Source organism: Gambusia affinis, linkage group LG16, assembly GCF_019740435.1.
Source record: "Gambusia affinis linkage group LG16, SWU_Gaff_1.0, whole genome shotgun sequence".
Classification (NCBI taxonomy): Eukaryota; Metazoa; Chordata; class Actinopteri; order Cyprinodontiformes; family Poeciliidae; genus Gambusia; species Gambusia affinis.
Genome location: NC_057883.1, coordinates 7,037,748 through 7,053,454, shown reverse-complemented (window position 1 = coordinate 7,053,454; position 15,707 = coordinate 7,037,748). Strand labels below are relative to the sequence as shown.

Genomic DNA, 15,707 nt, shown 5'->3' with positions numbered 1-15,707 from the left:
AACATCAAATACAGCCACCTACTAATGGGGCTAGGATGGAAATTAGCCACTTGGTTATAATCTCAAGTATTGTCATGTAAATGTTCATCAATGAAGGTGATACAAGACAAAAATATATTTTAAACGGTGTTCTTTTGTTGGTTTTGTATTAGGGTAATTCTATTTATCCAGCACATTTTCAGCAACAAGGCAATTCAAAGTGCTTTATGTGAAGGAAAAACAACAAAACGACAAAGAGCAAAAGATGGGGAAAAAAAAGAAAAAGAAAATAGAGTTGACAAAAATCTGTACCTGCAGGTCAAAGCTGTACATCAGAAATCAATATGAAAATTCTGATCAATGCATCTCTGCTAATATGAATCGCCTTGATTGATCTTAATGTTTGTAAATAGTTTTAAGTCAAATTATATTACAGCTACGACAGATTAGCAGTGACTAGATAGTTTCGTCTCGTTTCCTCTTTCCCTTGAATGTTTCTTTCATCCCTCAAGCTTCCGCTCTGCAACAGGAAGGACACAAACGTTGCGTTTCCACCCTCCTCAGACAAGCGGCTGGTGAATCAACTGAGGCCAACATCAGAAACTAAACTGTCCGAAACATTTCAAATCACTAAATGTCAAAATTGTTTTAACTTCACAAAATAAACCTACAAACGGGATGCAAAAATTATAGACGAACGAATCTGAAGGCTTTTTTTTCCCCCCCCCCGAAAAAAGCATTCCTGATAATCGAACTGCTCTGCCAGCTTAACACTAGACATGTAGGACGTGGCGAGTGTATCACTCTGTCAGTGTACAGACAACAGTCATGCATGTTAAGCAACAGTATGATGTCAGATCAGGACGGGGGTCACTGCGCCGTCAGATACAATCTGTCTCGTGGTGACAGGAGAGCAGCTCAGCCGCAGCCTATACTGGCCGTTCCATTAGATGAAATTACAGAGCCGTGGAGACACATAAACCAGGCTGGCAGTGCCCATGCGTCGGTGAATAAAACATGGCGGGTTGGGCAGCGGACGGAAGACTCGCTCTGGTGCCACGGGCTTCGTTAGGCACCAGCCGCAACCCCACAGAGCCCCTTAGAGAGCCACCTTCACCCAGTGCATTGGGGTGGGAACTAAATCATCTTACTTTAACTTCTAAAGTTTCCCAGAAGTGACTTTGTTGCACATTAATACTGAAAACCCATTCCCCGCCCCGACCATCGAATATGAAGCAATGATTTGCAGGCCAATTAGGCCAGCAGTTGATTATTCAACTCGTTTACTTATTAAACTGGGAACAGCTGCTGTCTGATAACATCTGAGGATTAAGGTCTCTGTTCCTGAAGCTTTGTCTGGAGCAGATAAAAAAGATATTTTGATACCAAGACAAAAGGTCAACAGACCGTCAAACCTCGACTGCGCTTAAATACAATCAAGCAGCTACTCCATTTTGTCAGCAGAACTGGTTTCGTCTTTACTCTGCCATCTTCCCTGCTAAGAGTAAAGTTGTTTATTTGGTTTTGCGATTGTGAGCCGTGTAAAACTGAGGAACTACTGAGGGAACAGGACTGGTGTGTAAATCATCTCACAGAAAAAAAACCTCAAACATAAAGAAAATAGGGGGAAAATGCCAAATCTTTGTAGAGAAAGGCAATAAATATGAAAAGAGAGACTAAATCACAATTCACAGAAGATAAACGGAAACTTTTTCTAGGTAATGGAAACCAAAGAGACCCGAGGGAAAGTTAGAATCTGGAGACGCTGAGTTGATGGAAATAATGAAACAAAGCCTAACAAACGGTGAAGAAGGTGATAAAAGAAAATTATTTTAAAACAATTTGCTAAAAATGTATCTTGACCATGTCAGGTAGATTTGTCCTAATCGGTTTTGTTTATTTGAATGTTAAACTGCATTCATGCACACCAGCGTCGGCCGTAAATAATTGCGCTAACCTGTCGGATCCCAAGAGGCGGAAGACTCTGCTTGGATCAGAAATCTCCTGAGTCACCTGGAAATTAAACAAGACAGGATTTTTAATCGACAATCTGACACGCTGAAATAGTAACAGAAGTAGTATAAGTATATTAAAAAATAACCTTTTAACTCCAAAGAGGCAAAGCTTTTGCATAGATGAGATAAAGTGTAAATAAAAACATTTCTCAAAAAAAAAAAAAATTGGAGCTATAACCGAATTAAAATCAATAGCATCGGCAAAAATTTATAACAGGGTTTCTTCTAAATAGTCTTTTTAAGGCTATTTAAGACCACCACAAATGAAATTTAAGACCAGTCCCACAAAAGAAAACTTCATATTTTTTTATATCGTATCGCCAACCTTTTTTCCCCACATAATGCTCACATTGGTGAAGATGAACGTCGTCCAGCCAATACCAATAAATTTACACTAACCCACGATAGACGCAAAAAAGCCAGCTAGGTAAGGCTACATTAGCAGCTAGCTAGGAGCAGTCGCAACTGTCTGAGGCTCAAGTGTTTGACAGAAAAGTCCCACGAGATTAAATGGTTCTGCCTCGACAAAATTGAAGATCTGTGATGAACATATTTAAGGCCAACTTCCATTTTTTAAAAATAATGTAAGGTCTTCATTTTAGATGAATGGATTTAAGACTTAAGGATGCGTGGACACACTGCATTAGAAAATGTCTAACAGGATGAGAAAATTATATTTCCTCAATCTGCCAAAATGTAAACAGGTGTAATGTCCCTTTAAAGTCAGAATAAAATATAAATAGAGAGGAGTAATTTAGCAGAAAATAAATGTTAGTTTTAGTTTGGTTATTGAGAATTTGTCCACATTTTCATTCACTACTTCAAACCAAACCAACCCGGAGTGTTCGCTTCATGAAAGAAGAAAAGTTTTTTCAAGTCTGTACACCACAAGTGGATCAAACACCACCTGTTTAAGGAGGGTTTATGTCGGGTTTTTTTTTAACCCTTTGTTCACCAAGAACTAGTGCCACCACTTCATATCCCAGGCAAACCAATTCCAAGGTGCAGAGCAAAAAAAAAAAAAACAAACAAAAAAAAAAACCCACCAGAAGCCTTTCAAAAGTCTCAGTTGCTGACTTGTCATGAATACTTGTTGACAAATGTGAGATAGTGGATGGGCGACACCTGCGAGGTGTAAACCCTTGGCCCGAAGAGAGACCTGATCCGTTTAAGTCTCAAACAACTACAAGGTCTTGGGTGTTCAGAGGAGCATCCACCCGAGACTGGCGTGGATCACCAGGCCTGACCCCCCCACCCCCCACCCCCCTTTAATGTCTTATGAGAAGAATCATAACGAGACAAAGGCTGAATTATTTAGTGCCGCTCCCCGTTGTGCGACAGGTTGTGTTTATGAGTGAACATGAATTTTACATGGCTGCTGGAGTTTTTAAAATCCTTCCTATGGGAGAACCGTAGAGTTGGGCCGGGCACACACTTAGAAAAGACCTTTTAGTTTCAGCTGACTGCTCCAGGGCCGGCGCCGACACAGGCGCTGCTCCTGCGGGTGGCGCCTGCCGCCGTATCCGCTTTCATAAAAACGACGCTTCACCTCCCTGTGATCTCTTGAACTTTTATTGTGCGGTTTTGCTTGACTCGTGATCGGGTTCACGCCGAAGCCCTCCGTGAAAAGGAGAGCAAATTCCTTACTTCGGCTGGACACAAAGACACTTTGTCCGGCTCCACCGGAGAGCAAACGGCAAGTTTCAACGCAGAAATGAACGAGACCCCAAGGCTCGACTGTTGAGGCAAAGAGATGTTTCTTCATTTTCCCAGCGAACGGGACAGAATTCAGAAATAAAAATGTTGACTAATGTTGGTTTTAAGTTCCCAATGGAGCCGAGCGATAAGTTGATTGGATTTTTGTTCACCAATGCCCTCCTTAGGTTTTCATCCTACCATCTCGCTACTATTTTTTGGACTTTGAATTCAGGTCAACTCACAGAAATAAAAGTCAGGTTTTGAAAAACATTTTCATTTGTCATCTGTGACACCTTTTTAAGAAAAGAAAGCCAGAAATTGGGTTTGGTAAGAAAAAAATAAATCATAGTTCCTAATATAATTAGTAAATTAGTGGGGGGGGGGAAGAAGACGATAAGCTAAAGCAAGCATGCTAAATCTGCTTTTTACCATCTTTACTGGTTCCTAAAAGGTTTCACCAAGCCTTAGTGGTATTACCTCATTGGACTTGAAGCTCTTTCCCTGCATGCCATGCTTCCAGAAGGCCAGGACGCTGTCATGAAGGCACACTGCAACAAACGAGCACGAGTTAACACACAAACAGACATAACTGGAGGAAGCCAGCGAGACGTAGGAGACCTGACAAAACCCAGTAAAACCACCCAAAAAAGCCTCTCAAGTAAAATTTTAAAAGGTCCAAGACGAGAAAAACAGCAGCAACTGGAGCTGAAATCCAGACAGAAGCCACGTATTTCTCACCGACCTCAACGTTCAACATGGCTGCATGAACGTGAACGGTTTCCGCTGATGTGGAGGCAGACGGAAGTCTTACCGACTGCTCCGATGCAGAAGTCAAAGCTGAGCTCAGAGGCCAGTTTCTTGTTGGACTTCAGTTTGCCCTGAAGATTGACGATCTTTACATTTTCTAGGAAAAACATTTTTTGAAACCCACTGTTATGAATCTAATCTTTGGGGGGGGGGAAGGCAATTAAGACCAAGTCACCACAAAATTACTCACGGTCTAAGCACACCAACACGGTGTCTCTCTCCAGCTGTGTGACATGAATCGCATCCACTTGCTGATCAGCTGAGAAGGCAAAACAGGAGAGCAAATAAATATGCAACTTTAGTTTGTTTGGTTTATTAGTTGATTTCAAACATAGTTAGAAAACAAAAAACAACAAAAAATGATGTAATACTCAGAGCTGGGTGATCTTTTCATATCAAATCTGATCTTAATTTTTTTTTCTTGCTTTATTTTCTAAAAAAAGAAATTATAAATGACAAAATATTTTTCAAAAGATGGTTTTTATTACAATAGTCTCTTTTGTGAGATGTATGACAGAGTGTTATGGTCAGGCTATGAGAATGAGACTATAGGCATAATACAAATGTAATTTTACCAGAATATATCAAAATTAAGAGAAAAAATGTCATTTTAATGAGGAAAAAAAGCTTCTAGAAGCTTTACCGATTTACAAAGGAAATCCAAAACGATTCCCTTTGTAAAACGTATATCAAAGTATAACTTCACAAGATGCTCAACGTTCCTCATTTTAATTTTTTTTTATATTTTTCATTTTGGAGTTGTCATAAAATTACAACTTTAATCCAGATTTTCCCAAAATTTAATTTATTGCCCAGCCCAAAGTAGAGAATGATGAAATAAATAGAAATTTAACACTATTTACAGTATATACTAAATATTTTAATATCTGAAATGTAGTGGAAATCCCATCCCAGTGTCCCAACAGAACAGTAAAATTCATCAAACATCGATTCACGCAATTGTAGTGTGACAGAAATTGTGCGTGTTAAGCCGAGCACCCTGTCGCAATAAACATGTAAATATAAAATGACGACAACAAGTCAAAAGGGAACATCTGACTTACTTGTTCCCTCTGTGAACCAGGAGGAACAAGAGTTCAGGTTGATGGTCTCAAAGTGGACCACCTGGCCCTGCTCGGTGCCCTTGCTGATGGCGACACACACCAGCGGATACTCTTGTTCTGGGACCACCAGCATCTCAAACACTTTGAGCGGACTGGGAACGGGGAACTCAAAGTGCTACGTCGGAGAAAACAAACAAAAAAACAAAAAGCACAGGGTTGGACTCAGGATTAGTTTGGCGATTACAGGTTCTTAGAAATCCTTCTGACATTTAGCAGATAAAGAATCGGTCGAGTTGAGCTATGATAAATATTTACACCCGCTCACATGCTACGTGACTGAAATAATCAAAAATTATGGTTATTTTTAAGTGTAAATGAAAGTGAAAGATGCATTTTAACTGCGGGAGGAAGATAATAACTGACCTTGATGAGCATAAACCTCTGCATGGGCTCATACCACTGCAGAAGGACAATGCCAGACTGAAGAGCTCCGCACAAGTACTTGTGGCCTGTATACGGGTTTCTCACTGTCATATTGAAAGAAAGATGGTACTATGCTAGATGAGACATGTTTTCATAAACAAAACACTTTTAAATGCTGAAGTAAAATCAGAAAAGTAGAGAGTTGCTTGGAAATGGTTGTAATCTATAGAAACAGTGTGGTTGATGAGTTGCTAAGAAACAGTCCCTCACCAATGCAGCATTTGTGACAACCTTTTGTGTCAGGGATCTTGGTTGTCAGGGCGAAGCGCCTGAGAAGAAAAATCGTTAAAACACTGCGGTGAGCAAAAGTTTCAGGAGGTCAGGTGAAAAAAAAACAAGAAGATGATGAGGGAATGTTCGACATTTCCAGTTCTACAACGGCCACCGTGAAGGTGAACCAACAGGGCTGGACATCTGACCTGGGCAGAATCTTGTCCGGGAAGCGGTGCGTCTGAAACTGAGCTGCGAGGCCGGGCTTCCTCAGCTGCTCAAACAGCCCAATCAGATTGTGAGAGTACAGCTGGAAGGATCTTCCTACAACACACACACAAAAAAAAAAATCCACTTGTTAACTTCACAGCAAACGCCCAACATGTCAAGAAGTAAACAAACTTTTAATTCAAACATGAATTATTCATCGTCCTAACAAACTGTCTTTACACATAAAGAAGGTTAGACGTGAACAGAGGGCAAAACCAGCAGTGTTGATGACGTTGATGATGATGTGAAGCATGATTACCTTCTGATGAAGCCAGTTAGTAGAATATCAAATCAAGCCAGGCGATAGGAGGATGGACAGAGTCCAAGGGAAGAGGAGAAGAGAACAGAGGTTAAGTATACCCAGGCGCAAACTGCTAAAGGTAAAACCGCAAGTAGACCTAACTCTATGTAACCTCATCCTCGGTTGTTAAACCGAGCAAAGGATCGGCTCTTAGGAAAGACAGTTTGGTTTCAAATGAAAGCTCATTTAAGGTTTCTCATCAAACATGGCACTCCTCTCCTCGTTTGTTTGGTTTTTTTTTTTGATAGGGTGAGATTGTAAACAAATGACAAAAAGCGCTTAAATCCATTTACTCTTCACAAAAACAACAGGGTGGAAGGATGTGAGTCACTTCTGTGTTACTGTACTGCAGAAGCTAACGCGGAAAAAAGACGCGGACGGTTATAACAGAGGGCAGGGAAGTAGGAGCGATGGGTTCTCTGCTTACCGGACAAAGACATCAGGTTGTTGTTGATAACATACAGCCATGTACACTTCCTTGGGAAGAGCTAGCAAAAAAAAAAAAAAACACAGACAAAAGTACAAAGTTTAGAATTCGCTCTAAAGGAGAAAAGTAAGAAGAAATTCTCACTGGAACAGACTAATTACAGTGTAGAAGTTTCTGATATACAATGTTTAATCCATCAGCCACAATGTAAAGAGTACAACTTAAAACCTATAAAAAACATGGCCGTCCATTAGGGAAACAGTCAAACTTTGACAGAGAGGCAGAGAGCCACAGTTTGGGTGGAAAATTAATTAATAGACATACAATCCACAAATCTATCTTAATCTCTATCTTCATGATGGAGTGGCATCTGTATTTAGCCACAAAATAATAATAAAACCTTAATTTAAATCAGGTAAAAGGATCTCAACATTTACATTCAACCAGAGATGCTGATTAGTTTTAAAAGCATAAAATAATAAAAAATAAGGCATGGAGGAAAATGGAAGAAGATATTGTGCTCATTGGAGGCCAAAATGGAACATTCTGGCAATGTAAATAAATAAATAAAAACAACATTATGGTAAAAACAAAATGCTCACAGTGTAAAAATGGTGGCAGTATGTTTGTTTACAGCATGGATACGAAACACGGTGGCAAAATATGAGCTGATCTGGATTCAAATGCACTGTATTGTTGTAGATTCTCTCTTTCTCTCCATCTCTTTTAGCCTACTTTTTAATCTACACACCACAGCGTACACAACCATGTGTATGTATGACTGATGCCATCCATACATAAACAGACGGAAACCGATTAGACAACCCTTGGAGGGAACAGATTGTAGAAAGTTTAAAAAGCTAAACATGCGCAATAGTCTTTGCCTCACTTGGTTTCATCCATAAGGTGAGCTCAGAGTGGCCCCAGCGCCGGACGGTGAATGTAACTCTGTATCTGCCCCATGTGTATGATATGTATGGCTTGTAACATTTGATCATTTCTCGGCATTAGAGCCTGCTTTTATATACAACCAAATTTCACTATTTCTCGAGGTAATTCACACTCGGGGGAGGTTCTGGTCGGGTCCTGAAACTGGTTAACGGAGCTGGTGGAGCACAGAGACAAAAATGAATGAACTCCAACAGTATGCACTTCCTTCCACAAATAATCTGTCACAAGATCCTATTAAAAAACAGAGCAAGCACTGAGGTTTGTGGTTGTGACAAACCAAGGTTTGAATACTTTCACAGGCTTTATAGTAGGCCAGAATTAAAGTTCATTCTTTATTGCAAAATATTTGAAATTGTTAACATTGGGTGTCATTTTTTAAGTAAGTAAATAAACAAACATGTTGACATGGTCAAGTTAAAACCCAAAGCTGTAACAGAAAAACATCTTGTCTTAGTGGATCGTCTCCAGATTGGGTTTCCATCTACGTCTTCCAGATACTTGTTTTGAACAGAGTCATCTGGAAACATTTAGATCCTAATCGCACACTCTGCTCCTTTCCAATTCATGGAAATCACATCAGCACAGTTTTACATCCTGCTAAACAGAGCCATCAAATAATGCAAAGCAAAAAAGGATGACAACTTAGCGGACGTTTGTTTGGGTATAGTATGAATAATCACTACTAACAATACAGTGTCAAAACTGAGACGTTAATAGGAAACTAATTTAACTTAAAAACTGAAAGACCGACGTCTCAGAGTTGGATTTTAGCGGATGTTACCTGCTCCATTGTTGCTTCATGCAGCTCGTTAAGATTTAGCGTGTAGATGCCGTCCTCTGTTCCAAAGATGAGGTACTGATCTAAAACAAGAACAATGAAGTTTAGTTCAAGCACAAAACTCCTGAAATCAGCAAGACCTGCTGCCTCGTATTCACCTTTGGTGTCTGGGTGAATCCATGATGTGGCACAGTTGATGTTCAACGGGCAGCCATCGAACACTTTAGAGAAACAGGCTCCCATCTGCAACAGAAAACCGTCCAGCTGAAAACAGGCGGCATCTGCTGCTGCTGCAGCGAAGCGCCAAAATGTCAGCGGGGAATTAATGAGCCAGAGTGGAGCCCAACCACAAAGCAGAAAGCTATTCGGACCCCAAATATCTGCAGAATGTGCAGCAGCGATTCCAACGAGAGTTTAATAACAGCGTGCACAAAACCAGGCCGGAGCGGCTGAGCAGAGACGGTGAGGGACAATGCAGATGATTGACTCACCAGTACTTTAGGAGTGGGTGGCAGACCGTTTATTGCTGGTTTCTAAGTAGGAGCAGAGAAAACGAGAACAATAAGATAACAAAACTGCTGGAGACCCAAAGTCAAGACGAGTCGAAGCCGTAATTTAGTTCTGGCGTTAAATGAAGAACGTGAATAGTTTTGAAGCACGACCAGCAGGAATACAGGCCAAAACTAAATGTGAGACGCTGGATCTGATTAAAAAAAAAACAAAACAAAAAAACAACACACACAAGTAGGAACTTTTAGTGCAAGCAGCAGGACAAGAGGGCTGCTAAAATGTTGAATTTCTGTGACTTTGTGACTCTCTTTAGATAATCTGTCATCTGTCCTCTGACATTCAACTGGAAAAGGACAAATCTGTAAGTAGTAAACAATATAAGTAAACCTGGAATAGCATGCTTAGATCATTTCCACATGTCAATAAATGAATACTTTTCATTTATTTTTGGGTTTTGGTATTTGTGTGTTCTCAACTGCCAATAATTATGAATGTGATGAAGCAGAAATTGAGTTCATCTGGATTAGTACTCATTTTCATGACATTTGCATCCTTAAGCTTTACAAGCTGTTTGAGAGGCTGAAAGTGAAAGTATCAGTCAGGAGAAGAGCACAAAAATCCCCAGTTGTATAAATACATAAACGCACCACACTACAGTCAAGACAGTTACCAATAATTGGAGAAAATATGTCAAAGTGACGTTACAAAAACCAGACGTTTCTCCAAGATTAATGAGACTGAAACCTGAACCTGCCAACAACAGAAGGAGCTGCAGGACTATTTGCCAACCAATGGTTCTGTTCTACAGGGAACACGATCTTTTATGTTCTGCACAAGTCCAGACGAAGAGAAAACGGCTGCGAACCAGAAGCCCGTTTTCTCAAATTAAAGTGTTGGGTTCGAAAGCCATATTTACAGTACACCGTGCCTCAAAAACAGGTACATCTACAAAACTTAGAAAATCATGAAAAAGCTCAAATGTTTTGTTCCTCATTTCATAAAGTTGAACTCATCCATTGTATTGATTTATTACACAAAGTGAAACATATTAAGCCTTCATTTGTCGTCACTCTGATGATTATGGCTTACAGATAACGAAAACCCAACATTTCTCAGAAAGTTAAACTGCTACCAAACGTCAACAGAGATCCTCCTGAAAAGTACAATCGTTTCTATGCACTCAGTATTTGATTGGGGCTCTTTTTGCATAAATTACTGCATTACTGCAACGTGGCACGGAGGAGATCAACCTGTGGTTCTGCTGCGGTTAACGGAAACCCAGGTTGCCATGGCAGCAGCCGAAATGTCACCGGCATTGTTGGGTCTGGTGTCTCTTTCGAGATGTAGAGCACCTTCCTTTGCCCTGTTGGACTTTTTCCTTCCACTAAGCTTTCAATAAACATGGTTGGATGCAGTACTCTGAACAAGCAGCTCCTCCGGTCAGCATCCTTCCCAATGACTGTCCCTCTGACCCACACCGAGACCAGTAAGAGGCTCAGAAAACCATTACAGGGGTTTCAACTTAATAGCAGGTTAGGGTGCGACACAATGCGTTTTCAATAATTCACCTTTTCGCAATTTCTTTAATACATTCTGAGAAACTAAATTTTCACTTTGATAAATTAGTGTTGGAACCAAAGTACACAGCAGGTATGGTCTTTAGTCATAAAACTACAGATTAGAGGTAAAACGCTGTGATGAACTACTCCACAAAACTATCTTTCAACTCACAGGGAAATCCTTTTTCTCCTTCCGGTGCTGTGGTGTCGGTGTAGGACCATCTCCATTCACACTTCCATCTGAATCATAATCTGTCACATAAAGAGGCAAGTTGAGCACTGAGTTATCAGTCATTATCAATTAGCGATTTGGTGTGTAATTCCTACAATCACAGCAAATTGGTCTACCTTACCTTTAGATTCACATTTAACTGGAGCTTGTAGAAATAGAGGAAGTTTGAATTTAGAGACTAAAATAATTCCAAGAGTACTAGTGATGGGGAAAAGAACAAAAAAAGCACAAAACACAAGTCATCCCCTTCACAGAAGTGAAAAGACTCACCGGCATCAGAGGAGTGAGATAAGTCACCAGGGCTGCTGACACTCGCTGACAGGAAGTCGGACGACGAACGCTCCGCCTTGTTGCTCTGTTCAGGTGTGCTCTGTCTGCGGGAGGCCTGGCTGGGGCCGTTTTCTGAGTTCGGGAACCGACGGACTGTCAGCGATCTCTCCTCGTTCAGTCCTAGCTCCTCCGCCGGGCTGCTTATCCGCGGCTAAGGAAACAAACAAACAAACAAAAAAAACTCCAGCAAAACGTTTGAGTCTCGTCACAGCACAAACTGGAGAACGACAGAAGAAATACAGTCTGACCTTTGGGGGCAGAGGAGGAGGTACGCCTGGTTTTAGTGTTGACCTGAAAGAGATTTTTGGACAAAAAGATGTTCAATATGCAAATTAATTAATTTTCTGGAGAATGTATGCAAACATTTATGCACATGACTCACAACTCAACTTCTTCAAAGGCGTCTTCCAGATGGGCGATGTGTCCACTGTGGAATATGGATAAAAAAAGAATCAGTGTGAAGTGGGTAACTCTAAAGGCTCTGATTGAACGCACTTCTCCTAAATCTATTCTATACACAAAAGGGAGTAGAAAAAAAAAAAAAGAGAGTTAAACTATAACTTGTCCTTGATTTAAAGACAATATTCCTACTCTCGAATAATTTGAAAAAGATTTATTCGAGATTGTCCTGAAAAAGTGTTTGGACCACTTAAACCTTTTCAGCGTGTCGTCATTTCATGTGATGCATCAAGACAAAGAATCAGGTGACATAATATGTACATATTAAGCCAATTATTATCTTTTGAATATTTGGAAAACCTAATACTAAAATTTGCCATGAGTGTGAGTGGCTAAGTCAAAACGACTTGATTCACAAACTGAAAATAAATAAAAACTTCAATAGACCCTGCGCTTGAGGGAGATGCATAATTTTTCATTTTTAGAAATTTTTTTTTCAATTCTCTTTACTGTGGTGTAAATTTGCCTCTGTTGAGTTTTTTTTTCTTTTTTAAATAAAGCAACAGTCCATCTATGTGTGACTTATCAATATATAAACCAAATGTATTGATTTGAAGAGGAATGAATATAAACTCAATTTATACATTTTAAAACAGCTTAATTGCCCTGTGACTTTCCAAAGACGCAATACTTTGTGCATCTCTTGAAGTTTGTGGTTGTAACATGACAAAACGTGAAAAAGTTTAAGGAATGCAAGGAGTTCTGCAAGACACTGTGACTCTCAACTAACGGCAAACTCCCATGTCGACACAGCATCACACACTCTATGCCACAAGGATGAAAGTTGTGGGAGTTGACTGTTTAAGGCAAATACAAAGAAAAACAGGGAGGTGACGGAGCAAAGCATGAAGTGGCTAGTGGAAGGTAGGACAGCTGTTAGTGTTACCGTTGAAACAATTCATCCTCAACGCTTTTGAGAAGGCTCCTTCGAAGGACAACAACGGTGAGAGACGGGCAAAAAGAGGACAGAGAAAAGTGGGAGGGAAATAAACAAAAAGTCAAAGAACACAGACAAGTGAGAAGGAGTTTAAAAGACCAGCGTAACATCCTGAACTCCAGACAGGGAGAGTGAAAACTACCAGCATTAAACCACAGTGACTAAAGCAAGTTAGTATTAGAAAACAAGACAATTTAGTAGAGAAGAAATCAATCAATCATGCGTTTGATCCATTGATGCCAATTAGTCTCAAAAGGTGCATCATAACAGGAAAGCCAAGTAGTGAGTGAGGCGGAGAGTAAATGCGAGCAGTTCCCATGACAACGGTTTCCATAGAGTACCTGGATGTTATTCCTCCATCTGCAAAAGGGCTCCACGGGGAAGGGAAGTCGTTATCTTTATTCACATCCTGCGGAGAAGCAAGCATGCATTCAGACAGGACTCTGTTTTTAAAATGCAGAAAATTAATGCCAAAATTATTCATAATGCTTAATGATTTAGAGCTGAAATGATCTTAATTTTGCCAACTTATTTTTTTCTGACCAGAAATAATACTATCGCTTTGGAGGGAGTGGAAACATACAACAACAAAAAAAAAAATAAAATAAAATAAAACATCTAAAAAGCTGTTTTTCAGCAGTCATAAGAAGAATTTACAGCCTTTTTGCCAACAAAAACTTTTGACTATAATTACTTACTGACATATTCTGTTTAATTTTAGATAACCCCCCCAACAAGGTTGCTTTTTAAACAATATATTTAGACGATGCCTGTAATTTCTAATATTCCTGGCTGTATTATGCTAATTTTGTTAGGGGTATAAAGAAGTTTTGGCTTAACTTTATGTTTCCAAAAGAATTACCAAGTAATTAAAAAAAAATAAAATAAAATGAAATATTGATTTTAACTAGCAAACCATATTTATTACCATTTCAGAATGAGCTTCAGTTTCCTTTGGGAGAAGAGGCGCCTGAAATTGGACCTTGTCAACTGCGAATGGAAAAACATCGTTGGGTTCAGTTGGGTTTCCTTTTTCTCACCTTTAACACTAGAGGGCATCAGCACTCAACACTCGGGGCATGCAAATATTACCAACAAGTCTCCAGTGCGTTGTTACCAGGTACTTTGATAAACACCACAGAGAACATAATGAGCAAAAAAGAAAAACCCCGGGAAGAACAAAATCCAAATATGTTTGAGCTGCTTCTGGTGATTCCAGGAGCAGCTGTGTGGACTAAAGCTTTGCACTGCAAAAAACACAAAATCTTTCCCAGTGTTTTTGGTCTGGTTTCTAGAGCAAATATCTCAGTAAACTTGAAGTAAGACAAAACTACCTTGGATGAAACCCTACCGCAAAATATCAGAGCTTTTTTTAAGGAAGTAATTCCTTAAAATTGCAGTGGAAGTTCCACTGGCAGATAATTTTACTTTTAACTGGATTATTTCCCAGAGAGGGAAATAATCTGCCAGTGGAAGTAGTACTTTTAATCAATATTAAGAAATTATTGATTTAAACCAGGGGTGGGCAATCCTAGTCCTGGAGGGCTGGTGTCCTGCAACTCTTAGACGTCTCACTGATCCAACACACCTGAATCCAGCAGCTGAATCACCTCCGCTGCAGTCAGGTTCTCCAGAGTCCTGCTGATGACCTCATTATTTGACTCAGGTGTGTTGAAGTAGAGACACATCTAAAAGTTGCAGGAGAACCGGCCCTCCAGGACCAGGAGTTGCCCACCCCTGACTTAAACCAAGCTCCTATATCTTGATGAAATGTTATTTGCGAGTTAGTTTTGTCTTTTAATCAAGACATTTGAACTAGAAAGTATGCCAAAAAAAATACTTGGAAAGACTTCATGTTTTTGCAGTGTAGTTTGGGGTCTAAAAACAAAGAGGATCTGTTCACATTGGAAATGTTGAAACAATAAAAAAAAAATGTTGAAAGAAATCCTCTTAGTTTGGGTTTTGGGTCACATTGCATCAACCATCGAGGCTGCTTTAGAGTCCAGAATAAATGCAATGTCATCTTGGTTGGGGGGGGAGTTCTGCAATACCTGCCAATACATAATCAGCTTCCTGCTAACAAAGGAACTTTGTAATTTAACCTTTCAGAGCAAAGATTTTCAAATGTTTCCCCCTTTGAAGCTGCTCATGTGGAAGAGCTGCAGGTATTTTAAAAACACAGAAGTGAGGCGATGCCCAACGAAGCTACAGATGAAAGCTTTCAAGCAAAGCAGAGGGGTCAGGTTTTCACATGCGAGTAAAAACTTAACTTCTGTGTCAGCACCTTATTAGTCGTCTCTAAATTTATAGTAGATTCGCCAGTGTGACAAGAATAGAGACGTCATCACTGATCTTTCATCAAGCTACAGCCACTTTAGGCAACCGCTTCATGCAGAAAACTCATCTCAAGTGTCACATGAATTTCAAACCTAAAACTCTGGCATGTCATTTTTTTAATACAGTACAAGTTTGGGAACTAAAACACACCGTCTCACTGCACTGCCACTAACCTGCATCCCCCCTGTTTCCCTCAGAGTCACTAGGACTCGAGACTGGATGGTCAAGGCCTGTTCCACTGTTCGCTTTGTGAAGGAGGGAAGGTCAGATAATAATCAGACAATGAGATGAAACAGCAGATCTAGCATGAATGATCGCACTAAAGGTAGTGAAGGTATGAATGCTGACAAACAAATGTGA

The 15,707-nt window shown here is 40.0% G+C and overlaps 1 protein-coding gene across 4 annotated transcripts in view; it reads right to left on the bottom strand.

The window, feature by feature from the left end:
* The window catches only part of map4k5 (mitogen-activated protein kinase kinase kinase kinase 5), a 40,673-nt gene that overhangs the window by 1,414 nt on the left and 23,552 nt on the right, over positions 1-15,707 (bottom strand). Inside the window, exons 15-34 of one of the 4 annotated variants that reach the window (XM_044142520.1) lie at positions 15,521-15,592; positions 13,939-14,000; positions 13,352-13,419; positions 11,997-12,041; positions 11,863-11,905; positions 11,555-11,765; positions 11,225-11,304; positions 9,475-9,516; positions 9,142-9,226; positions 8,987-9,066; positions 7,255-7,315; positions 6,786-6,788; positions 6,466-6,580; positions 6,257-6,315; positions 5,987-6,090; positions 5,564-5,738; positions 4,690-4,758; positions 4,504-4,596; positions 4,170-4,240; positions 1,937-1,992 (exon numbers count right to left, since the gene is read on the bottom strand). In XM_044142520.1, the coding sequence (XP_043998455.1) occupies positions 1,937-1,992; positions 4,170-4,240; positions 4,504-4,596; positions 4,690-4,758; positions 5,564-5,738; positions 5,987-6,090; positions 6,257-6,315; positions 6,466-6,580; positions 6,786-6,788; positions 7,255-7,315; positions 8,987-9,066; positions 9,142-9,226; positions 9,475-9,516; positions 11,225-11,304; positions 11,555-11,765; positions 11,863-11,905; positions 11,997-12,041; positions 13,352-13,419; positions 13,939-14,000; positions 15,521-15,592 (1,594 nt within the window). The remainder of the gene's footprint in view (positions 1-1,936; positions 1,993-4,169; positions 4,241-4,503; positions 4,597-4,689; positions 4,759-5,563; positions 5,739-5,986; positions 6,091-6,256; positions 6,316-6,465; positions 6,581-6,785; positions 6,789-7,254; positions 7,316-8,986; positions 9,067-9,141; positions 9,227-9,474; positions 9,517-11,224; positions 11,305-11,554; positions 11,766-11,862; positions 11,906-11,996; positions 12,042-13,351; positions 13,420-13,938; positions 14,001-15,520; positions 15,593-15,707) is intronic. The other 3 variants (XM_044142521.1, XM_044142522.1, XM_044142523.1) reach the window with 3 other exon arrangements.